The sequence below is a fragment of the Rattus norvegicus genome, chromosome 10 (genome assembly GCF_021556685.1).
Source record: "Rattus norvegicus strain SHRSP/BbbUtx chromosome 10, alternate assembly SHRSP_T2T, whole genome shotgun sequence".
Classification (NCBI taxonomy): domain Eukaryota; kingdom Metazoa; phylum Chordata; class Mammalia; order Rodentia; family Muridae; genus Rattus; species Rattus norvegicus.
In genome coordinates, this window is record NC_141543.1 from 67753765 (window position 1) to 67778464 (window position 24700).

The window sequence follows — 24700 nt, forward strand, 5'->3', positions numbered from 1 at the left end:
AACAAAGCCTGTGGTAAATACACTGGCCATCTACACAAAGCATGACTGCCAGCTCAGTTCAGAAGAAAACCCAGAGGTGGGTGTATCACTATGGGTTTGAGACCAGCCTTTTTTACACAGCTACATAGGAAAACCCTGTCTCTAAACAACAAACAAATCCCCCCCAAACCGAACAGAAAACCATAGAAGAAAGTAGCTGGATGGGGTGGGGGCGGGGCATTGGAATTGAGCTATTGGAAGTCTTACCATTGGGGTAGAGGATAAATGTGTTAACTTCAGACACTGATGTACTGGCACCTATGCTAAAACGGTCCAGACTCCTAGGAAGTAAACGTAAGGCAGTTCCCAGACAAGGATATACAGCATAAGAAATCACAAAACAGTTCACAAAAGATAGGAGAAGGCCGGTGAGATGCGAGACACAGCTGAGAATGGTGCTTACCGGGCAAGTATGACACCTGGTTCAGTCCCCAGGACTCAAGGTGGAAGGAGAGGACCAACGGAAGGATGACAGGTGCATGCCTGTTTACCTGTGCGTACCACACAGCAGTCCTACACACACCGCACAATAAAAACTGTTTTTACCTGGTTAAATATTAAAAAGGGCAGAATAGGGAGAAAAGGACCAGGCAAATCAAATATCAAAGTAAGATAAAGTACATGACCCGGTATGCTGGTGGCTTATGACTTTAAACCTCAGCACCTGGGAGGTGGAGGCAGGAGGATCTCTGTGAGTTCAAGGACTGGTCCATAAATGAATTTCCAGAGCAGCCAGGGCTACCTGTGAGACCTATTTTAAAAAACAACAGAAAGAGAAGTTCATCTGACTGTGTCCGTAAGTTATAGTTTGCATAAGTGGATGAAGCAGTCCTTTAAGGAGTGTTTAATTGCAGTTTTGAAGGAAAGTGAGCCGTATGTTAAGAGCCGTAAGAGAAGCGGGGGCTCTAGGAGGCCCTTTCCCCAACGCTCTTCATCAGGTGGTTTACTAGCCAGAGTAAGTCAGGGAAGCTACAAGCTGTAAAATGAAGCCGTCCGACTCCAGAGGGTATAACTCAGACAAGCTGCAGTTTGACTGCATCCCTGGAGCCGGGCAACAGCAGCTCTGGAAAGGTGCTGGAATGTCATTAGAGATGGGCTTTCTGCGTGGCTTTACTCAAATTTCCAGAAGGCCGTAAGTTACTGTGCTCAGAATTAACATCTCAAAAAACTGAAAATTGTGAAACGGACAAGCAGTCCACATCATAATAGGAGTTTAACCAAGAGATCAAACAGCAGAAAGCTGGTGAGTGTGAAGATGGGGGATTTGGTTTGCCTCCCCCAGGGTCATCTGTGGCTCCAGCAGCTCAGAGCTGCACATGCGTTTTGAGCACATGTAGGACTTTCTTAAAATGTAACCATTTTCTAGTGTAGTCAATCTCAAATGTCACAGGGTTGCTTTCGTGGCCCCCACTCCAACCATGGAGCACTTAGGTGAGAAACCACAGTTAGAGCAGTCTAACTGATCCTGGGTTAAACTAACTTATGAGCCCACGAAGAGGTCACACAGAAAATTTAACCTGAATCATAATTGCATAGTTATACAAGTACATATCAAAAGGGATCAGATGGATTATACCTAAAGGAAGAAATATCTGCAGAGGCTAAGCGGATCCACAAAGCCAAGAGTTCATTTTAAAAGAAAGGACATTAACAAATGTTTGTAAGACTCATCAGATTAAAAAAAAAAAAAGAAAGAGGGGCTGGGGATTTAGCTCAGTGGTAGAGCGCTTGCCTAGGAAGCGCAAGGCCCTGGGTTCGGTCCCCAGCTCCGAAAAAAAGAACCAAAAAAAAAAAAAAAAAAAAAGAAAGAAAGAAAGAAAGAAAAGATTAAAAGGATACCTGAATGGTTGTGGTAGCTGATGCCTAATCCCCCGAAATCTTGGGAGGAGGTAGAGGTAGCAGGATCAGGAATTCATGGTTGAGGTCCTCTGTGGCTATGTAGCAAGTTTGAGACCAGACAGTCTGTGCTACAGGAGACAGGCCAGTCCTGAGGGCTACTGCCCAGACAGTCCAGCAAGAGCAGTTCAGTGACACTCCCAAAAACTACCACAGAAGTGACAGGCAGACATCTGCCGTTGACCTCCACAAGCACATGCACACAGGTGCACCTGATACCGTAAATTTAGGCACATGTCTTATGACCTAAATAATTCTTCTTTTAGTCTGGTATAACTGATAATAAAAGAACAAAGGCCATGTAAATTTCACCCACACACATGGATGTAACAAGTCCTTAAACAATAAAGGCCTCCCCCGCTAACAAAAACAGGATCCAGATGAGCCTTGTGGAGGTAAGTGCACACCTGTATTCCCAGCAGTTGGGAGTTGGCAAGAGGATTGTTGAGAGTTCAAGGTTAGCCTGGGCTACAGTGAGACCGTGTAATCCCATGCCAGCACACTTGAAGAGGAGGCCAGCAGATCTCTGAGTTCAACGCCAGCCTGGTTCACAAAGTGAATTCCAGGCCAGCCAGGAACTTCAAAAACAAAACAAAACAAACCGACAAGATCTAGAAAGAAGCAAAGAATGTCAGCCGTGTCTTTGGGCGTCCGGAACGGAAGGTGAGGGTTTGCCCTACTGTATCATCGGATGGCAAAGTTGGTGACTCTGGAAGGCCCTCAGCGCTGAATTCGCCTGTGAGTCATGCTGACTGTCAGAAACCAAGGCCTGATAATGGGACATGACTTCCCATGTGGTTGTGACATCTGTGGGTACTAGGCACTCTCCTCAAGTGCCTCCTGTGGGAGGGGAGTGCCTGGTTTGCCATGGCTACAGTTAGTCATTTGTGGATTTTGTTTTTAAAGTGGCTCCAGATGAGCTCTCATATTTAGGACATGTTCAGAACCCCCATGCTTTTCATGGAGACGCCTCTTAGTCTCGGGTTTGTGGGACACAGGTGTTGAAACTAGGAATGAACTAGCCAGAGTTTTCTGTGTTCTCTTTCAGACTCAGTCCTTTCCACACTCCTACAGGGGGAAAGGAAGAGGGGAGGGAGCGGGCATTCGGCTCATACCAGCCTGAGGGGGGATGTGGATGCCCTCCTCTGCCTACCCTGGAGGGACCTCTTGTGCACAGCTGGAAGTGAGCAGTGTGAACTCTGGTCTCTTTCCAGCTGCCTCATAACAGTTGGTTTTCCGAGTCAACCTGTCTGTCAAATGTTAGGACAGAAGGACTGTGGTGACTTCCCTGGGCTGGGTGTGACTCCCTAGCATGCAGGGCTCTTGAGTTTCATCTGCTGTGCCGTCATGTGCAGAAACCTGTGTCATCTCTGAGTCTCACCTAGAGGGATCCCTATAGCTCACCTGACCTAAACATCTCCAGAATCCACAGGAGTCCTTAACTCCTACTAGGACATGTTTGATGACCGGGACACAGTCACACTCAGCTCACCTCTCCAAACCCAATGTTCTTATACCTGGCTCCAGTTTATCTCTCAAACACTGATCTCCAGTTCTGCCTGCCCTCTGTCCTTCTTCCTATTGCTCTTCTTTTGGGTCTCTGTATGGCTGGTTTCTTAGGTCATAGACAATGCCAACGGCCATCAGTTCACTTCATCTGAGGGGCCAGTTTCCCTCCTGTTCCTCCTCCCTTGGGCACCTGTCAGTCTGTCCTGTTCCTAGAGTCTATTTTCACCACAGCACTTTAGGCCTTCTGAATGTATTTATATGTTTTATTGTCTGGCTTCCCCACCCCTGCCAGCATCCCAAGGGCAGGAACTGTCTCCCTGCCAGCCCCTGTGTATTCTTGGTGCCTGGCTCCAAGTTACTCTCAGAGGCTGACTGATTGAATGTGCCCCACAATCTGATGGCAGTGATCAGTTAAAAGTTTATGCAGAGATCCGAAGCCTGCTTCCCTGGTGGGGACATGTTGAATAGGAGCAAAGCCCCTGTGACTCCGGATTCCTTCTTAGGTGACTGGGACCGCATATGTGGGAGAAGAGGCAGAGAAATGAGCAAAGGCTCAGCTTTCTTCTGGCTTGAACCTTTCCTGTTTCTAGTTAGCCCAAGCCCGAAGGAATAGCAGAAAGAAGACAGACAGTCTGGCCTGGCGATTCGGCTTGGAGGCGGCACAAGCCTGGAGAAGCCACTGACATTCTCTGAGCCTTGGTTTCCATATTACTCATATTAAAAAGTTACCTTAAAATTCATTAAGTATGGAAGCTCTGCTTGAACACGAGGAACACATTTATTTTTAATAATTCAGCATTTAACCTATCCGATAGGAAGAGGATAGAACAGTGTGCATGTATTTAAGATACTCAACAAACTTTTTTATTAAACCTTTCCCCAAGTTTCTCCAGCAGTGGCAGTAAGGCTCCCTGGAGAGTTAAGACAATTCCCTGATTCCCAGTCTGTCACTGAGGTAGGAAATAGGCTGGTAAATAGGAAGGAGACAGTATGGGAGGCTTCCATGCAGCACCATGGGGGCTGTGACAGCCAGAAGCTGCAGAGGAACAGTATATCCACTTTGGACCACAGAGACCGCAGACCTCAGGGAGGAGGGTAACCAGCTTAGCAAGAAGAGCCTATGGGAAACTCCCCGATGCAAAAGCCCTTGTTATCACTGACGTGGGGGCAGGGAGAGACGAGCCCAAGAGCGATCACACAGGAGAGGGAAGGGGAAGGGAGACAGACACAAGGAAATGGCTTCTGCTCACTTCTGCAGCCCTGAACCCAGCTCGGAGCATTGGTCTTCCCCTCTAGGCTCACAGCATCTTCTCAGCCACACACACAACGACATTGCTGGTGGGGCGTCACTGCCCACGTGAAGGCCATTGTCTGTGGTGCCAAGGGGATCCAGTAGTTCCCCAGGGTTTGCCAGCTTTGCAAGAAGCTTGGGCTCTGAGAATGTCTTTCTCTCCTCATTTTTCATATTGGTTTATGTATTATTATTATTTAAAATAATGCTGGTTTGAGGAGTGGGGCCATGGTATGCTGGTAGAAGGCTTGCTTAGCAGATGTAAAACCTGCTTTTCTGGGGAAAAAAATCATAAAAGCATTGCTGCAGATTCTTTTTAATATTTATTTTCATTTTATGTGTATGAGTGTATTGCCTGCATGTATGTGTATGCACTACACATGTGCCTGGTGCCTACAGAGGCCAGGAGAACACTGAATCCCCTAGAACTATAACTGCAGTTACAGTGAGCTGCCATGTGGATGCTGGGGACCCCCTGGGTCCTCTGAAGCAGCAAGTACGGTTAACCACCGAGCCATCTCTCCAGCCCCGACTGCAGGTTCTTAATAGTAAGAAATGTGCACGGTGGGCTAGAGAGATTGCTCTGTAGTTAAGAGCTCTTCTACAAGTGTGGGTTCCCAGTGTCCACATCAGGTAACTCTCAACCACCTCCAATTCCAATTCTAGGGAATCTGATGGCCTCTGTGGTGGGTAGGGGCCACACATTCATTCACTTGGACACATAAATCTGTGTGTGTGTGTGTATGTGTATATACAAAATATATTTCTATATATATACATATATAAATCTTTTTTTAAAAAAAGATGAAACCATGTGGTGGTAGCACACACCTTTAATCCCGGCACTCAGGAGGCAGAGGTAGGTGGATTTCTGAGTTCGAGGCCAGCCTAATCTACAGAATGAGTTCTAGGACAAACAGGGCTGCACAGAGAAACTCTGTCTCGAAAAACCAAAACAAACAAAAAAGATGTACCATGAGCAGTGAGCTCTTTCCGCATCCCATGCTTTTTCTTACCAAGGCTTCATCGGCCCTGATTCTTCTGTATCTCTACAGAAGTCTAGCTCTGAGTGAGTGTGTACCCAATCCCCCCCACTTATCAGTAAATCTTAGGGTACTCCCATGTCAGACTGCTTTAAATTAACCACCGTATGGAACTTTCTCCCCACTTTTCTTCTTCCCGTTCCTTATAGAACACAAAGTTTGCACCCCCTTACCTCAGACTCCTTGGGTTTAAAGGCTTGCACCTCACCCCAGGCCGCCTGTTGATATGTCACGGTCTCCCTTCCATCCCTAAAGGCTTGTTTTGATTACCACATCAGACTTCCAAGCAGCTGCCTCATAACTGCGACAATCCTGTACACTGGGTCTCCTCGGCCTGCGGTCATAGCAGGTGAGAAGATGCAGTAGGAGAGAGAACTCTGAGCTTTGGGGGGGACAGAGGCGTAGAGTCAGACATGCTGTGCACATCAATGCACAGAGTGTTGGGCCTTCCTGGAGTCCTGCCTCTGGCTTCTCCATCAAGGTGGAGTAGGGAATCAGCTGCCCCCAGATGTGACCCTAAGGGTGCTTACAGGTAGGGGAGGGGATCTAGTAGGATGGGTACAAAGACCAAAACCTTGGCCCAGGACATGGAGAGATGGCTCAGACAGCAGAGTGCTTCCTGTATAAGCATGAGGGTCCAGAGTTCAATCCCCAGTGTCTACTTAAATAAATGAAGAGAGAGAAAGAAAGAAGCCAAAGACACACATCCTTCTAGTTCCAGTTCTAGGAAGACAGGATTTCCCAGAGTACCAGTTAGCCAAATAGTCAAGAGATTCTGTCTCAAAAGCCTCTGCACAGCAATTGAGAAAGGCGCCAAGATCAACCTCTGGCCTCCTACTGACCGACACCCCCCCCACATACATAGATACAAAAACAACAACAAAAAAAAAAAAACCCCAAAACTGGTCCAAAGCCTGATGCATGTCTAACCCCAGCACTAGGGAGGGAGACTGCCTCAGCCCGCCAGTAAGTTTTCAAAGTCAAGGTCAGCCTGGATTACAGAGGGAGATGTTCTAGAAAGCCCCAAAAGTCACATCCCCCTGACTTCCCCCCTTGCAGGTGCCTCACCAGGCTGCCTTCTCACTGAAGGTCATATCCTTGTATATAAACCCCTCGATAGTCTCCACTTCAGCTGCTCCCAGCCCTCCACCTTTTAGAAAAGCCCAAGTAGCCATTAAGCATGAACAGCAAGTGCCACTCACATCGCTAAAGCGACAAGTTTTTTTTTTTTTTTTTTTTTTTTGGTTCTTTTTTTCGGAGCTGGGGACCGAACCCAGGGTCTTGCGCTTCCTAGGTAAGCGCTCTACCACTGAGCTAAATCCCCAGCCCCGAGACAAGTATTTTATTTCATCCTTTCCAACTTGCTCATGAGGCCGGGTGGTAGGAGTGCATTGTTCAGGTGCCCGGCAGATGCTCTGTGGAGACCAATCTTTACCACGGTTGGCCCCACAAATGCTCCTGGAAGGACGGGGTGCAGACTGGTGGGCTGCAGGGGAAGGACCGTAAGGGGGCTCTGGGAGGAATTAAAATGATGAACACTCCAGTGAGAAGGCAGCCTGGTGAGGCACCTGCAAGAGGAGGGGAGTCAGGGAGGTGTGGCATTTGCACGAGGCTGCTTCTCAAAGGCTGAGAAGAAACCAGAAAAGAGTGACCAAGACAAAGTCCACCTACGTGTTTCCTGCCATTTTCAGAGCTGTGCCTAGCCCTCCCCCAGCTCTCTCCTGTAAACATGGTCAGCCCACTAACATTAACTGAGCCTTCCCTGGACACCTTCTTTTGGCTCCATCTTGATTAGCTAGGTCAGCCTCAGGTGGCTGCTGTGGAGACCTCTCCCTCCCAGGCCTATGGTGGAGGACCTCCGAAGCAAAAGATTCCCTGAGGGGTGTGGTAGCCATTTCCTAAGCCTGAGAAGAAGCCCACAAGGAAGGGAGGGCTTCCTCTTCTGTCACCGCGTAAACAGAACGCAGGCAGACAGACAGACAGATGGCATCGAGAGTTTCCGCAGGGAGCAGCTGGCATTCACAAGGCTTTGTCCTGGCCGACACTGGGCTTTGGGAATCCAGCTAGTCTTCTCAGTGATGGCAGTGGTGGCGGTGGTGGCATGTGTGTGTGCATTTAATCTGTTGCTGCGGAGGCTGGCTGCCTGCAGCAGCTAGCTTCCGTGTCTCCGGGATGGAGCTGGTGAGCAAAGAGTAATGCCTGGCATTCCTCCCCGCCATCAGTCTCCTCGGCCCTTCTGCCATGTCTGTAGTGCTCCCTAACCCAGTGCAATGCCTTAGTGGGTGTCTGACTTGCATTTCCTCCCTGTGTCAGGAACGGGGGTGGGGGGTGGGGGTGGGGTGGGGGTGGGGGTGGGGGGAAGGCAGGATGTATGGGAAGGCAGGGCAGCCTAGCCAAACAGCTCTGCAGGACCAGGTCTGCTAAGGGACTGTAGGACAGACTGGGCTAAGTTGCTCCTGCAGAGTTGCCTCCAGGGTAAGAGGAAAGAAAACACTTGGAGAGATGCTAAATGCGCACTCTGACCAGGGGGTTGTGGGAATGAGGTGTGGGCACCGTTTGGGCAGCTGCTACCTCTTTAAGGCCCTCAGCAGGAGTAAGAGATGAGGCCACCTGGAGTTAATCCCAGCTGAAGTGAAGCGTAGAGAGCCTCTCCATTCCCCCACAGCCTGACTGGACCACCGATATCATTCTCCAAGACGAGGCCGAGGACTCTGTGGTTAAGAGTCTCGTCCAACCCACAGACAGAGGGTTTGAGCCTGTATCTATCTCATCCTGTTCAGAGAAATGTCACCAACACCCAACACTGACAATGTGGCAGTACTAAGAAAGGAGGAGACAACCAGGCAGGAGGAACAAGGCCTGGGCTGGTCAGCAGTGAACTGGTAAGACTGAATCCACATGGGGACGGTCAGAGTGGAAACAGGAGTCTTAGCTGATGTTCAAGTCGCTCCTGCTCATCTGTCTGCCTGGACCCCTCCTCGGAACCACCTCATTCTTGGGTAGCCTTGTGTCTGCACAGGAGTTACAGGCACTGAAGGGGGACAGCAGACAGACGCGTGTGTTCATTGAAAGGGAGGAGCCCTGTGAGGGCCCTGGGACCCTGGGGTTGTTCAGGTCATGGAATGACCAGGCCTGCCTAAGGTCTGCTCTCCCAAGCCAGTCCGCTCCCCACAGCGCTAGGGCCTCTCCTTGCAGTCCCCGGCCCTGGCGCCTAGGTGGCACCAAAGCCTCGTACTGGTGATCCCTGCGGCCGGGAGCCGCCCACACCTGCGGACAGTGAACCATCCAGCCCTTCCTGGTGCCAGCTCAGCCCAGCAGCGGCTTCTGGTGTCTGGGCTCAAGCCCCTCTGGAACAAAGGGGCCAGGGCTTTCTCGCAGCCAGATTCGCCATTACTAACTCTTTCCTAGCTTTCCCTCGCTCCCCCCGCCGGATGAGGAGAGACAGGCAAGTCCTGACTTCTCTGCCTCAGACTCAGTCCAAAATAAGTAACACATCTGCTCTTTAAAAAAAAAAAGTCCTTGTAATTTTGGTGGGAAAAAAAAATGTGATAACATTAAATTCATTTTTAAGGCGGGTGCGCGCGCGTGTTTGTGTGTGTGAACAAAACAATCTATAATCTATATAGACTTGCAAACAGTGTGCTCCCGTTGAAATACCGAGCGGCTTCAAAGGCTGGTAGTTGTCTAGTGCCCAACCCCACAGGCACAGGCGGGTCCGCGGACCAACCCCTGTTCTCTGCAAAATGTTTCCGTCTGTGGCTTGGTAGCAACGCCGCAGCACTCCCGGAGCCTCACCGGGGTACTTATTGTAGGCAGCTGCGGGCGGCTCCCGGGATGGGGAGGTTCCCGGGCTGAGCTCAACATCCCACCTAGAGAACCCAGAACAATGTCAGGGGTCCTTGGAAAGACAGTCTGCAACCGCCATCGGGTGGTGCCTGGCTGTGATCAAAAAAAGAGTGACACAGAGCAACACCTTAACATAATTTGGGTGCAGATTTGGTAAGGGAAGAAGTGAAGCTCGTTTTGTGCAGCATCCTCCAGCCACACTTAGTCCAAAAGCAGAAGAGTCAGATCCTTCGTCCTGTCCCGCCCGGCCCTGCGCCCTGGCTGGTGTGTACGCAGGAATGTGTGGGGTGAGTGGGGGGCTCTGTCCCCCTCCCACCGGTCAGGGAGCGTGGACCCCGCCCCTCCCCCCTCCGGCTAGAGCTGAGCTGCGGCCACGGAGAAACAAAGTTCTTTGGTCTCAAAGTGACGCAAAAATTCTTGCGGAGCTCTTTGGCGGCGGCTATCTAGAGATCAGACCATGTGAGGGGCCGCGAGTACAAATAGCGCGGCGGGCGGCGCCACTCCAGCGGCCGCGCCGGTGCCTCGAGGGCGCGAGGGTCGCGCCGCCTCCGCAGCCCGGGACCCGCCGCCGCGCCGCCCGCAGGTGGGTCGTTTTCCCTTTCTTCTTATCCTTTTTTTCTTTTTCTTTTCTTTTTTGGTCTCTAACCCACGCTTCTTTTTAGAAGCCCTGGGTCCCCGCGCTTGACTGCCTGGATTTAGGGTGCCTTTGTCTGCACCGCGCAGGGTCATTTCGAGGGACCCGATGGAAACCCTGGAGACCCAGCGCTGGCCTAGCGCAGCCTCGTTTTTTGGCAAAAGTTGCTGTAGTTTCCAGCCGTGGTTCGTGCTTGGGCTTTACTTTTGGGACAAGGGCTGGTTGGCGGCTTTATGCAAAGACGCTGGCAGACACAAATGCCCAAATAACCAGAGAAACCTTTTGAGAGACACTAAAGAGGGTCAAGTCTCTCTGTGCGCTCGGATGGTCTCGCTGGGGAGCGCGGGCCGACTTAGACAGTTCACAGGCCATTCAGAATTTATGGAAATGCCAGTGGACTGTGCTACACTAGCGAAGTGTGTAACCAACAGTTGCTAGAGACAGAGGGTGTGTGTGTGTGTATGTGTGTGTGTGTGTGTGTGTGTGTGTGTGTGTGTGTAAATTCAAATTGTTTCTAAAAAGCTGGTGGCCTCGAAGATTTCCTTTTTGCGTGTGTGTGTGTGTGTGTGTGTGTGTGTGTGTGTGTGTATGTATTGAATTATTCTTTTCAGTTGAGCGTGCTCAAGAATTTGAAAGTAAGGGGCAGACAACACAAGCGCCTGTGTGTTTGTATTTTTATGATCAATTTTTGTCCAGAAAAATGAACCAGGTCAATGGATTATTTATGGACCTGCTAGCTCTCGTAGTAAGGGGAGAGATCAAATATTTAATGTGTTTTCAGTTACATGGGAAACATGTCTAAGAAAGCAACACTGGGGTTTGTTTAAAAGTAATAGAGAGCGGAGACATCATTAGAGGCTGGTGGGTGGATGTGGAGGGAGAAACAGCTCTATGACCCTTCACTTTGTGGAGCTGAGGACACCTTCCTTCTCCCACCCTGGCCCCCAGCAGGAGCAACTGCTCAAGAGAAGACTGATGGGCAGGCAGGTTCTTCTGCAGTGCAGGCAGCCTTACTTATTTTGGGCAGCTGTGAGGCTTGAACCCAGGGTCTTTTGCACCCTGAGCAGGCATCCTAGCACTAAGCTACATGAAAAGAAGGGGATTTGCATACCTAGCCTGGCAATTAATCTCTGAAATGTCCTAGGTTGGAGCGCTGTAGGGACTTTACATGGTAAAAAGAAAAAGAAAGACTGAGTCTGTCCAGTGTGGTGAGGCATATTTGTAGTAGCATTCAGGAGTTCAAGGTCATCTTCTGCCTCTTAGCTAACTCGAGACTAGCTTTGCTTACACAAGACCCACTTCAAAAGCAAAACAAAACCGCCCACTTGGAGCAGCTTGTTCCATTGAGTATGGAGATTTTCTTACTAAGTCTGAACAAAAGCAAACTGAAACTCTTCCCCAATAAACCTGGGCCACTACACTGTTGGCCACATGTCAGAGTGGGAATTCCTAGCCCCAGCATTTTGATGAAACTTGGTGGGGGCACACATTCCTGTGTACACACCAGCCAGGGCGCAGGGCTGGGCGGGACAGGATACATTTATATATATCAAACACATAGCCCCAGGGTGAAGAAGGGGAGACAGACTATGTTAACTCCTTAATGGAACCCAAGATTTTAGAAACTCCTCTTCAGGGAATTTTAGAATCATATGAGCATTTTGATGAAACTTGGTGGGGGCGTAGTGGGGGGTGCGTGTGAAAGAATTTCCCCACGGGTGGCGACTTGGAGTGAGGGTTCTGAGTGAGCAGCGGTGCTTAGGGACATGGGTTGGGCTCTGTGCCCGCACCCAAGAGTAACACAGGTAATTCTGGAAATAAAGCCAGTTCATAGCCATCTCTTGGTTGTATCTGTTGAGTGGTATCGTTTGGACCCTCGGGGCAGTCTGAAGAAGCTGAGTTTTACTTTGGATTACTGCTTTAACGGGATATGGTTATGACTTAACTCTTAAAGTGCCAATGGCCAGATGAGACACTGTGCAGTCATTTCATGTTGGGAGGCAAATGGACTTCAGCTGTTTTCAGTAACACTGGAGGCCCTTTGGGGCTCATGAACCAAGGCTTTCAGTAGAGGAAATAGAAGGACCCAGGGAAACACAATGTTCAAGCTCTCGTGGCCCAGGTCCTAACCCTCATTGAAAAATAAAAACAGGACCCAAACACAAACTGTAATCATGTCAAAAAAACCTACGGGCCAGGACCACTGTTACAAGATGGAGTCCTCCTGGGGATCTCTGTGTGTTTCAGCCAAGGGCGGAGGCTCTTCGCACCCAGATTCCTTTAAATTCTGTGCCCAGCCAGTGGGTGGAGTTCTGGACTTGCTGAGTGATCCTGCAGGCTGAGCTCCAAGTGCATACACTTACTGATTTCTCTGCTACTCTTCAGGCTGGCCCCTCCTTCTGAGTAGTGTGTGTGTGTGTGTGTGTGTGTGTGTGTGTGTGTGTGTGTGTGTGTGTTCCCTCGAAGGAAACTCACATTGGACAAAACACCTGCTTATTCCTACCTGAGGGAAAGGTACATCTGAAGTTTGTCTTCCAGGAGTCACTTCCAAGGAAAATGCTTCCTTAGACAAAACAGCATCATTTAAAAGAGAAAAAAAAATCTTTCCTAGGAGAGACGCAGGTAGAGAATAGATCAAATTAATTTTTAAAAAGAAACCTGGGATCCCTGATGGTCCCAGAGCACAGAAGGGGCAGCACATCGTTGGGGTGGGCATGAGACTCACCGTGGCCAACACAGTCACCTTATTTCCAAGCTGACCCCTGGGCAGTGACTTTGGTCCACATTCAGAAAGTGCCAATCTGTGAGTAATAGCTTTGCCTGGATGGCTCTTCAAGCCTGGTGTGTGAGTGAGTGTTTTCCTCTTCTGACTGAGAAGTTAGATATATGTGTTTACTGAACGTTAATAACACAAACTAGCAAGTGCTTTTCCCAGTCTAACAGGGCCACAAAACCAGTAGAGATGAGGCTGCTGGGAGGTTTCTTTTTTTTTTTTTTTTTTTTTTTTCTTTTTCTTTTTTTCGGAGCTGGGGACTGAACCCAGGGCCTTGCGTTTGCTAGGCAAGCGCTCTACCACTGAGCTAAATCCCCAACCCTGCTGGGAGGTTTCTGAATGCCTCATTCTCATTGCCTCCTTTGCTTGGCTTCCCGTAGAAGCTGGCAGCAGTTCCCACCCAACCCTGCTGGACTTAAGGGACATACTAGGTACGTATGAAGTCATACGCTGCTAAACTCCACAACTGGACTAATTCTGTGACTTTGCAAGGCCAGAGAAACACCCTGGGCCCATGATTTGTGAAGGATATAACTCAGTTTCCCAGGCACCGAGGAAGGTGTCCTTGGGTCCCAAGGCCTGGTTTTTCATGACAGCATTTGCAGGACTGAGGACAGAGAGAGGCTGCTTGGGTCAGGGCATGGCCTGAAGGTGCTTTTGGGCTAGCTCAGGAAACAGCTGAGTGCTCTGACAGACTCTGGAGCCCAGGTCAGTCACTAGAAGGATGGAGTCTGGGACTGTCATCTTACCATTTTGTGTGGCCTTCTGGGACATGTTCTAGGGGGATAAGCCCCAATAATTTGTTTCCTTTGTTTCTGACTCATGGAATAAAAAGAGTTAGCCAAGTTATTCAGTTGAATGCATCCACCCCATCTCCTTAAAGAAGGGGCCTAAAATCAGGGAGTGGAGGGGCCAGAATGACCACAGAGGAAAAGCCACCTGTGCCATGGCTCTCAAGATCCAGCCAAGCCTAGAACTTGTCCCTTAGCTGAATGTCACAGTGATCATATTCCTTGTTTCTGAGGAGCAGAGCTGGACTGAGGAGGAGGAAGAGGAGGAGGGAAGATCTGAGGGGAGGGAGTGAGCTGTGCTAAGCTGTTCCCAACCCTGGATAAGGAGCTGGAATTAGGTTTTCTTCTCCCATATTTCAAATAAAGTAGGGTTTGGTGACTCACAGCTGCAATTCCAGGACTAGAGAAGCAGAGGCAGGAGGATTGGGAGTTTAAGGCAAGCCTGGGTTTCATAAGAAGGCCCTATCTTAAACCAAAACCAAAACGGTCAAAAAATCATCCACTTTGCCAAGTATGTGCCTTCCGCACTTGCTGAAGGATTTGCTTGCTTTAATCACACATAACAGATAGACTGTTGGAGATAATAAAATGATAATACAATAATTATAGTAAATAATAAATTTTAATAAATCACAATAAAGTACAAGTTATGTAATAATACCTTTGGCTGAACCTCTGAGAGTCTGCAGAAGCCCAAATGCCTCACCCCTAAATATTTCAGGGTGCTTTTCCGAAGAATGAGGACAATCCCCACGAGCACACTTGGCTCTCCTGCGGTAGGTGCAGTCTCCGCACAGTGCTGTCTGTCCGCCATCCAGCGTCTGGCTGGTATTGACTTGCCTGTCTCAGTGATTCCTCCTTTAGTGGGTGGGGTTAGCTTTTGACTTGTAAGCTACTTGGGGAAAGGCCTGTCAGACTCGTCTTGTTTTGTCTTGTCTCTCCTCTTTCTCTGCCCTGTGCATGGGTGTGTGTGCACGAGTGCGTGGGGGTGTATGTACTTGCTTGTGTGGGCACACGTGGCCAGAGGTTGACTGCCAGTGTCTCACAATCACTATATGTTCAGATCGTCTCTCGCTGAACCTAAAGCTCTCAGATTGACTGGCCAGGGGGTCTCTGAGATTTTCTTCTATCCACTGTCCGCCCACCCCAAACCTACCACCAATTCAGTGCCGGAGTTTCCAACTCTGCTACCTCACCCCACTTCTGCCTGTGTGCTGGGGACCCCAGGCCTCTGTAGCAAGCATGTCACCCACTGAGCATGCCTCCTGTCTCCCTCCCCTTGCTTGTCACTCGTTTAATCATCTGTGTCACACCACAGTGTCTTTAATATGATGGAAGGGAGGAAAAGCAGAGCTGCAGAGGAGAGATCCCTGTCTTATCTAGGTTTCTGGGCAGGATGCAGCTCAGTGATAGAGCGGTTGGCTGGTATGTGTGAGGCCTCAGTCCATCCCCAACACTGTAAAACAAACCTGGTTCCTGCCCCTCATACCCTACTGGCCTTTCTTTGCCCTTGTCCACATTTAAATAGGTGACAGCAACAAATTATAAGCTAAGTCTCACCTTAGCCCAGGCTAGCCCTGAGGTGCTGGGACTTAAATGAAGAGTTCCAACTGGCAATTTGAGAAAGCCCTTCAAGGGCCAGGAAGGCACTAAAAGATACCTCCCCAGGCTGCATGGGAGTCAGCTGCCTTCATGGGTTTGCTTAAGTTTCCTTTGAGAACCAGAAAGAGGGTTGAATAAGCAGATGATTTCTGGTGGTTTCTAGCAGCTGCCTGCTGTGTTTTACAGGGTTATTTCGAGAACGTTTACTTCTATGTGTAGGAAATACACTCCCAGTTCCAAGCAGCCAGCCAACTGGCAGGTGAACATTCCGAGGGTAGGCAGTGGAGGACACACCTGCCTGTGCTTGTCCCAAAGTCAGCCTCCAGGCTCAACTTTAGTCCTTGCTTTTCAGCCCTGATCTGTTAGAAACTTGGAACTGTCCCTGTGATACCCCTTCCTCCACCTAGGGATGCACAGCGGTCTACCCTATAGGAGGTGGGGGTGGGTGAGAAGGACTTGGCACTTAGGATGGGACCCTGGGCCTGTGTGAGTTACCTCAGGGGAAGGTAACTTGCCTCGTCTGGGCCCCAGTGGGCTGCAGGACAACCAGGAACCTGAGGCAGGCCCTCCATGTGGAGAGCTGGATAAGTCTCGTTCCAGTAAGCAAGTGCCGGAGCAGAGAACTGAGGCCTCAGGCCCTGTTTCCAGAGGGACCTGAAGCAAACATGAGTCATTAAGGATGTGTATGACAAGTGAGTGATTATTCAGGAATCATCTTGGGCTAGGATGCAGAGAGGAAGCTTCATGGAGGAGGCAGGGCGTCTCTTGCCACGTCCCCAATGTTATGGTATGAAGATATACAGGCATGTTCCAGGGCTCGCCCTGGAATAATCTGGGGGGCTGGTTAGTGTGCCTTCCAACACACATCTCTGTTTACACGTTCCCGGATGACCATGTGTCTGGACTAAGAAGGCCAGAGCCAGCGAGACTCCAGCTGTAAGCCTCCCGTCCACCAGGCTGAAAGTCCTGTAGCCTTTCATTCTTCTACCTAGAACGTGAAGTAGGAAGCAGAACTGGTCTCACATGTGTTGGGGGCTTGGAAATGTCCACTGTCATCCATGGTTGCCAGAATGCTGTAAGTCCAGCATTGGTCATTCTGTAATCCCCACATGCAATTTTAAATTTAATCGGTTTCTACACCGGAGAAAATAAGGGGTTCAGAGATGTTAAGCACCATGGTCAAAGTCACTCAGCCAGTAAATGGTGGACGTGGGTTGTCAGTGTAGCTGTGACCCATAAAGGAACCGCCTGGGCCACAGAACTGTTCAGCGACTGTCTGGGAGGCTGTCTGGGTGTGGCTGCTTCCGTCCACTGAAGGAAACCATTTCCACCTCTTTGTGCCAGACCCATCTCCTTTTTTATATATGAAAATAATAAACCTATTATATTTTGGCTGTCCTTGGGCACGTCTGGATCGGTCCTGATGTCTCATCCCCTCTAGAATATACACTGTGTGGAGAAGTCGGAATGCCCCTTTCTGTTGCCAGGACAGAGACTTTTTCTTGTGCAAAGTAACTGGCCCAAGCCACCCTGAGCAATGTAGCCTGCTCCTTCCCTTCCAGCCAACAAACCCACGTCTCAGGCCGGCACTGCTTTGCATAAGGGGACGGCCCTGGCCGACCACATCTACACTAGAGCTTGTTTATACTGAACATCTCTCTCTTTCACTTGTGGGGGAAGCTGGGGTCCTCACAGCTTCCACCTATGATGCTACCCCCTCTGCACATTCCACAGCCCCACCCCCCCACCCCACCCACGTGGACACAAATGCAAGCTGGCTCTTTACACTGTGCAGTAGAGGGGAAATCAAAGCAACTCCAGAGTCCTGCAGCACAAACTCCTGCGCGACCCTGGAGTTAGTAAGAGGGCTCTCTGCATGCGTGTGTGGCTCTGGGCAGGAATCCTGTACTCCTTGGCTTCTCCCAGAAGTGCCAGCCTCACCTCCCAGCCTGGTCCTGCATTTGACCACGTAAAAGGATGGTACTGCTGGGCAGAGTCCGTGCCTCTCTGGAGCAGGTCCCATGTTCAGTGCCGCCAGGGCCACAGAGTTCTGCCAACCCTGATAGGTGCCTTGGAAACTCCCTCCTCCTGCACGAAGAGAGCAAATTGCCACTTGGCTTGATGACCTGTGATTAATGTTATCTCAGTGTTCAGCCCATAATTCATGCTGGAGGTTTGTTTTGGTTTTGAAAATGGAAGTGGAGCATCCTGAGAAGTGAATTCGTTTTAATCTTGACAGGTAAAGTCGAAGTATAAAATTCCCAGAATACTTTTTTGCTTAGAATGTGCTGATGGCTAGTAAATGTAGGAGCCACAGCCATTTCCAGAGGGTCGGGTATTTTATGACTAATGTTATAATTACTTGCTTATTCAGACACTGGTTCCCCTGGCTACAGAGGCAGTTTGTGAAAAGGAAAAATGGAGATTTGACCAGTAGTTTAAATAGAAACAGGTTTTCTCTCTCCCTCCTGCCCCCACCATCCCCTACCCAACCCCCCAGCTTCTTTCGGTTCTGGAGAGAGAACCAGAGCCTCAAGGTTCTGAACATTACCCCAGCCCCAGCCCAGAAACACTTTTTAACTAACCAGGGAAACATTGAGAGAATTATCTGGAAAGGAGAGTTTGAACAGTGAAGCATCAGCCAGTCAGTCAGCTGCGCCTGGGGTGGGAGGTGTGGGAAGGGTGCGGGGGGGGGGGGGGGCAGACTACACCTCCTAGCACAGTTGGGTGCTGGGGTACCACACACAGCCTGCTACCTGCTCAGCCTGGGATAACAGTACTTATGTGCTGAGAGCAGCTTCTAGGGCATTTTCTGTCCAGGGATGAATTTAAAACCTGCCAGAAGGAGGTCTGTGCTGTAACACTGACCTCCTTTGCCATCTTCCTACCCAGCAGGATAAAAATATCTTTTAGAAAAGCTTTCAGGAGAGCATTCTTAGAAACCAACCTTCTTAACGACTTCTACTTTCTCCACCCTGAACCAGCATGCTCTCAACCATTGTAATGGGAGGCAGGGCAGGTGCTGGGAGAGCCAGAGTGGGGCTCTGGACAATCAGTAAGGCAGGAAGAGAGTCAGGGTGCCAACAGCAGCAGCATGAGTCCGAGCCCAAAGGAGCCAGGGCTGGGTACCTTCTCCTTCCGGGCTGGTAACGGGAAGGAGTTTTCCTCTGGCTGGGAAAGACAGGGGGAATGAATTGAAGAGAGCTTGTTTTGTGGCTTCAAGGGACTGTTACTTTGTATCTCAGGTGCTGTGATCAAAAGTGGGGGTGTAAACCCCTAGAAAGTAAAGCTGATAGAGAGACGAACCCCTGGGGAGAAGCAACCTGCCTGCTCCTGTTGAACTCTTGAGGGATGCTCAGATCAGGTTTATTTTATTTTTATCAAGTTAGAAAGCACTGGGCAGATATTTCAGGAAACTAGAACTTTCTGATGGCTGAGATAAAAATAGAGACTCGGATATTGTCCTTCCAGTTGTTGTTCATCATAGCTGCCAAAAAAGGAAGACCGTGTCTTAGGGGCTGAACCCATAGCATCCTGGGAAATACACATTGCCCCTGAGAGCACGGACCCACATGTTACCATCCTTGCTCCAAGAAGTCCACAGGAAAACCCAAAAAGGGAACCTAGCACATAACTGTTTGACTCTTGAAGCTATGGCTGCTTTCCCAGGGTCTGTCCTAAAACTTGTCTGTCCTCCATCCTGAGGTTAAATGTGAGGGGATATTTCTGGTGTTGGTGATCCAGAGCAGTTGTTCCAGGCAAGACAAGGGAGTAAGGGGCCAAGGGTGAGCAGGTGCTGTCAGCTCCTGTCATCATCACGCCTGGTTTCTACACCCACGGTTTGGTCTTCAAGGTTTTTCTGTGGAAAACCAAGTTTAAGTTCAGCATAGTTTTGTTTTTATATTGGTATCTCAGCATTCTCCCACATACACACACATACACACACACCCCTGCATTAAAGACCTGATGAGTAGATGCATATGGCAGATGAGGGAATGTGTGGTTAAGTTTGAAGTTGTCCAGGCTGGGACTTGAGCACAGTGGTAAAGCGTGTGTGTGTGTAAGGTTATGGTTTGATCTCCAGCCCCACAAAGAGAAAAGTCTTTACTAAGTCTGGTTGAGGAGGTAACAAGCAGAGCTGGTGGAGGCCAGACACTGGCACATGTGAGCAGGATGAGGTTCTGTCTGCACCGATGGGTTAGAAACCCTGCTTTCCCTAGTGGCATTTGCACCCTTGGGGTTTGGGGTAGGATGAAAGCCAAAGAACCAAGCAAGGTAGACCCAAAACCATGTTCTTACATGTACATACATGTGTGCGTGTGCTTACATATACATACATATTGTGCATGTATACCCTATCTACATGGAACTAAATTATCCCTTGTTCCATATTTTTGGCAACAGTCAATCCTTTTAAAACCTAAATTTTTAGCTGGGTGATGGTAGCATACGCCTTTAATCCCCTTACTGGGCGATCTCTGAGTTGGAGGACAGCCTGGTCTATAGAGTTCCAGGATAGTCAGGACTACACAGTGAAACCCTGCCTTAAAAAAAAAGAGGAAGAAAAAAAAATATTGAGCACAAAACTAATTACTCTCACCTCCTGGTGTTTGTATCTAATCTTTGGCAACATTTATATCCACAGTATGTTTGTAGGTTTTTTTTTTTCAGTGTGTGTGTATGTGTGTAAACCTCCGTGCATGCTAAGCAAATGCTTTATGATTTAGATACGTACCTAGTCCCCTCCCCCCACAGTTTTGTCTTCACATCTATCTGTATAATGAGTTACGGCTGTACAGAAAGTTACGGTGTAGCTCAGTTGGTCGAGAGTACTTGCCCAGTATGCACAGAGTCCGGTATTCAATCCCCAGTGTGGCATAAAACAGGCCTGGTGGTGCTCACACACGATTCTAGCAATCAGAGGTAGAAGCAGAGAGGTCAGACAAGTTCAGGGTCTTCCTTACCTTCATGGTAAGTTTGAGGCCGGCCTGAGTTTTTTTGATCCCTTGTCCAAAAGGAAAGAGTAAAATCCTGAAAACGCTAGCAGGTAAAAGCTGAGCATTGACTCTCATCCCGCAGTGGGCCTTTGAGGCTGGCATGGGATCTCTGCCATTGTGAGCAATGCTGAGAAGTCCATTTCTAGAAAGGCCTCACATCTTAAAGCAGAGGCGTAGCATAGCTGCTAAACTGTCAAGAGCTTGAAAGAAAGAAACTTGGAAGGTCTTGGCTGATACTAAGTTTATAGCAGGCAGGAGGTTTAAAGTCCAAAAGGGCTCAGATTTCTACTCCATGTTCAGAAATCTCAGTCCAGAAGAGAACCCAGCTCCTTCCCCGCACCCTGTCATGGCAGTAAAGTGAAGGTACAGCCTTCCATGGGGGTGGGGTGGGGGGCATAAGAGAACAGGGCCACCAGGCATATGCCTGGGGCCAGTGGCCTGCACACTCTCCATATTGACCCCTTGGAAGAGCACATGGGCGTGTTCACACAAGGGTGTGTTCACGGCTGGGGTGATAAGTGCCTTGGCCCCAGAAGTACGTTGAATGGTGAGGATCGGTGACAGATATGGCCCCCTGGGACCTGCAGAGGCTCCATGGGAAGAAGGCTGACAGGTGGATCCAGGGTGGGGTGGGGGGTGGGGCAGGGGGTGCTGGACACAGCTTCAGGCAGCTGGGATCTTCCTGGAGCCAGCCTGGAAGGGTAAGAAAGGACCCAGATAAGGGGCCTCAGGTGTCTCCCAAAGGTGGTGTTTGCCTCTATCTTCCTCTTTAGGCCACCTCAGTGCTCCTTTTAAGTGATGGAAGGGACTGTCTCTTCTGGCTGGTAGGCAGAAGGCATGGCCGTGTTGCTGTTTGCAGGCATGATATCTAGGACTCGCTGGCTCTGCAGGGAAGCTCTCCTGACATTCCTCTGGGTTACTGATAAACTACAGGGGGCATTTGTGTCCTCCAAATGACACAAGTGCTGGTCCTTAAGTAAAGGCTGTGCACAGTCTTAGTGATTTGCTATTTTTGTTTTGTTTCCTTTTCAGATTACTTGGTGGTGATTTGGCCCCCTCCATTTGTTGAAAAGTTTAGTTAATTTTATTGACTCTGAGCAAATGGGCTGGTTTATAGATTAGAGCATTTGTTTTTTTTTTTTTTTTTCAGAGCTGGGGACCGAACCCAGGGCCTTGCGCTTGCTAGGCAAGCGCTCTACCACTGAGCCAAATCCCCAACCCCAGATTAGAGCATTTGTAATCCTGTCATCTAAGGTCGTTTAAACTATATAATGGAGCTGTTGGGATGCTTTTGTGCCTGGAATCCCAGCACCCAGGAAGCCGGGAGAGGAGGCCTGCTGAAAAATTCAAGGCCAACCTGGGCTACAGATCAAGACCTCGTCTTAAAACAAACAAACACAAAATAAAAACCTGAATGATGAATGCCACAAATGTCTTTCATCTCCTTTCCCCTCCCCCTTCTCTGTACGCTTTTCTCAACAGAGCTTTCCGTCTTGTCCCCATAACCCGAGAGGAGATTCAAACCAAGAACCAAGAGCTAGCCTGGGTCCTCGGCAGATGGGAATCCGCATCACTTACTGACCAGCAGCATGGAGACCACACCCTTGAATTCTCAGAAAGTGCTGTCAGAGTGTAAGGACAGAGAGGACTGTCAAGAAAATGGTGTTCTACAGAAGGGTGTCCCCACCACAGCGGACAGGGCAGAGCCTAGCCAAATATCCAATGGGTACTCTGCAGTCCCCAGCACAAGTGCAGGGGACGAAGCTTCACACTCGATCCCAGCTGCCACCACCACCCTGGTGGCTGAGATTCGCCAAGGGGAGCGGGAGACCTGGGGCAAGAAGATGGATTTCCTCCTGTCCGTCATTGGCTATGCCGTGGACCTGGGCAACATCTGGCGGTTTCCTTACATATGCTACCAGAATGGCGGAGGTTAGTGCCACTGGCCACCAGCAGAGCCTGGGACCCAGGGGTGGGCTAGACCCTTGTGGGAGGCCACAAGTCATATCTTCACTGTCCTGTGTAACTGACGGGAGTCTAACCAGGGAAACTAAGCTTTCATGCTAGCCAAATCTCCAGAAATCTCCAGTCAGCAAAAAGCCTAAGGTAGCCTGTAGTGAGGCTTTTAGGCTGTAAAGGTTGTGAAGCTGGACCTGAGCTCTCCCACGCGTGCCCTCGGGTTAGCATTGTTTGCGCTTCCTTTGTTGGAGGGCTTTCCTTCTTGCTGTGTGTACTCAAGCTTCTGTTTGTGAGTTAGAAGCAAGAGGACACTTGCCACACTGTGCTGAAGTTTTCCCCTCTTGCTGGGCAGGAGAGTCTGGAGTTATCGGGCCTGCCTGCGGGAAGAAACATTGGGAGGTGGCTCTTAAGGCTCCAGACCCTGCTAGGCCTTTGAACCTATGTAAGGTCAGAGAATGGCACTAGTCTGGGTCCAAAGTCTTGGGTTATCAGACTTAATGAGATCAAAGCTGAGCCCAGGCCCAGTGTAACATTATTGCCAACCCCAAAGCGTGCACAGATACATTTAAATCTCTCTCTGGTGTTGTAGCTGCCTTGTCTCATGCATCCTAGCAATCCCCTGGCTGTTTTACAGTAGTTCCCTTGTTGATCGTAGGTGGGAGCTGGGCAGCCTGGGAGAGAACAGACAGCAGATGAGGGGACACAGGTGAAGTAGGTACTGTGTGGACACTGGGCAAGAAGAAATGGGTATCAAATCAGTAGACGTTTATTTTGACAAGCTGTTTGAGAGGTAACTACAGTGAGGTCTGGGTGGTAATTCATTTATGTCAGCCAGACTTTCCTGACTTAACACAAAGTTTCTTCTCCTAATGGCTGCTCTGTAGCTACAAAGGGAAAGGGAAGTTCCTCGGGCCATGGAGATCCCTTGCCTAGGAATGGAAGTCACATTCTCCTTACTTCCTGCTTGTCAGGACCTTTAACCTTGTGAGGGTCACTGGTGTCATTTCCTACCATATAGCCAGTCAGGTAAATCCTTTTCATGAGTTGAGGTCCATCATTAAAATCCAGCACTGGTTTGATTCTCTAGCCAGATTTGTTCAAAGCGACTAATTACACCGACATTTCTGAGTCGCACTGGTATCGGGTTTTTAGGGATGCAACATTCTAAAGGCAGGAAAGTTACCAGAGGGATCTCACAGCTGACTCACCCTTTGGGCTAAAACTTAAGCAGCAGGTAAGCAGTCGTGTCCTGTGGAAATTACCATCTTCAGCCTTACACTCAAACAACAATGGCTTGTGAGAAACTACTCTGGCCCAGTGGAATTACAGACATGCAGGTCAAAAATATCAGTGGTCAAGGGTCTGGAGTCATAGGTAAAACTGATGAGGGAGGATCCGGTTCCTTGAGTTAGAGACCCCATCTGTGTGCATCCTCAGACAGGTCAACATTGTTCCACACTGGAACATCTTCATGAGGCCGGGGGTGGACCCTTGGATCTGGAGGTCAGTTCTTAGGGAAACCAGTGACTGTGGGCTATGACTGTTGACTCTCAGCCTGGCCTGTTTCTGTTACTGTCTCAGGCTCCTCTTTTCTGTATCGCAAGCTTAGCTTGTCTTTTTTTTGCTTTGCTTTGCTCCCAAGATGGTATCTTAGTCTGGTTTCTTTTTGCTTCAGTGAAAAACTGCTTAAAGAGAGAGAGTTTATTTGGCTCACGGTGCCAGGTTTCAGTCCTTCACTGCGGAAAGTTCTAGAAGGCAAGAACTTGAAGCAGCTAATCATGCGCATGCGTGCATAGTGACTCAGCTAAGCACCTCCTTTTCATTCAGTCCAGGGCCCAACCCATGAAGTAGTGTTGCCCACATTCAGGGCAGGGCTTCCTAGCCTCTCACAGGCCAATCCTATCGAGACTTCCTCATGGAGACGCCTTTCCAGGATGATTCCACATTCACAATGATCCTGCTGACCAGCTCAGACAGTGGGTCAACACGTGACGTGGCAGTACCAGGGAATTTTTGTCTACGATCCACTCTCACAAAGCACTGAGACCAGGGCAGCCTACTGTGAGCTCCACATCCATGGGCCGTTTGCGGACAGATGTGGGCAGGAGGTAAAACCGTCTCCCTTTTGCCACAGGGGCCTTCCTCCTCCCTTATACCATCATGGCCATTTTCGGGGGGATCCCGCTCTTTTACATGGAGCTCGCACTGGGCCAGTACCACCGAAACGGGTGCATTTCCATATGGAGGAAGATCTGCCCGATTTTCAAAGGTAACTGGAGGGTGGGAGGGAGCTTGCTGGACAAGACACTTCCATAAATGG

The 24700-nt window shown here is 49.4% G+C and overlaps 1 protein-coding gene and 1 long non-coding RNA gene across 8 annotated transcripts in view; one reads left to right on the plus strand and one right to left on the minus strand.

Annotated features, from left to right (window-relative positions):
* The first annotated feature begins 8131 nt into the window (after nucleotides 1–8131).
* The window catches only part of Slc6a4 (solute carrier family 6 member 4), a 34962-nt gene continuing 18393 nt past the window's right edge, over nucleotides 8132–24700 (plus strand). Inside the window, exons 1-5 of one of the 7 annotated variants that reach the window (XM_087569977.1) lie at nucleotides 10000–10207; nucleotides 13412–13462; nucleotides 14544–14598; nucleotides 21904–22353; nucleotides 24515–24649. In XM_087569977.1, coding sequence (XP_087426103.1) covers nucleotides 22011–22353; nucleotides 24515–24649 — 478 coding nt within the window. In that variant the 5' untranslated portion in view covers nucleotides 10000–10207; nucleotides 13412–13462; nucleotides 14544–14598; nucleotides 21904–22010. 7 annotated transcript variants of the gene reach the window in all.
* Nucleotides 18780–20885, minus strand: LOC148002975 (uncharacterized). The gene is made up of 2 exons (XR_015631826.1): nucleotides 20389–20885; nucleotides 18780–19283 (listed from the first exon to the last, which is right to left on the minus strand). It is a non-coding gene; the product is annotated as an uncharacterized LOC148002975 (long non-coding RNA).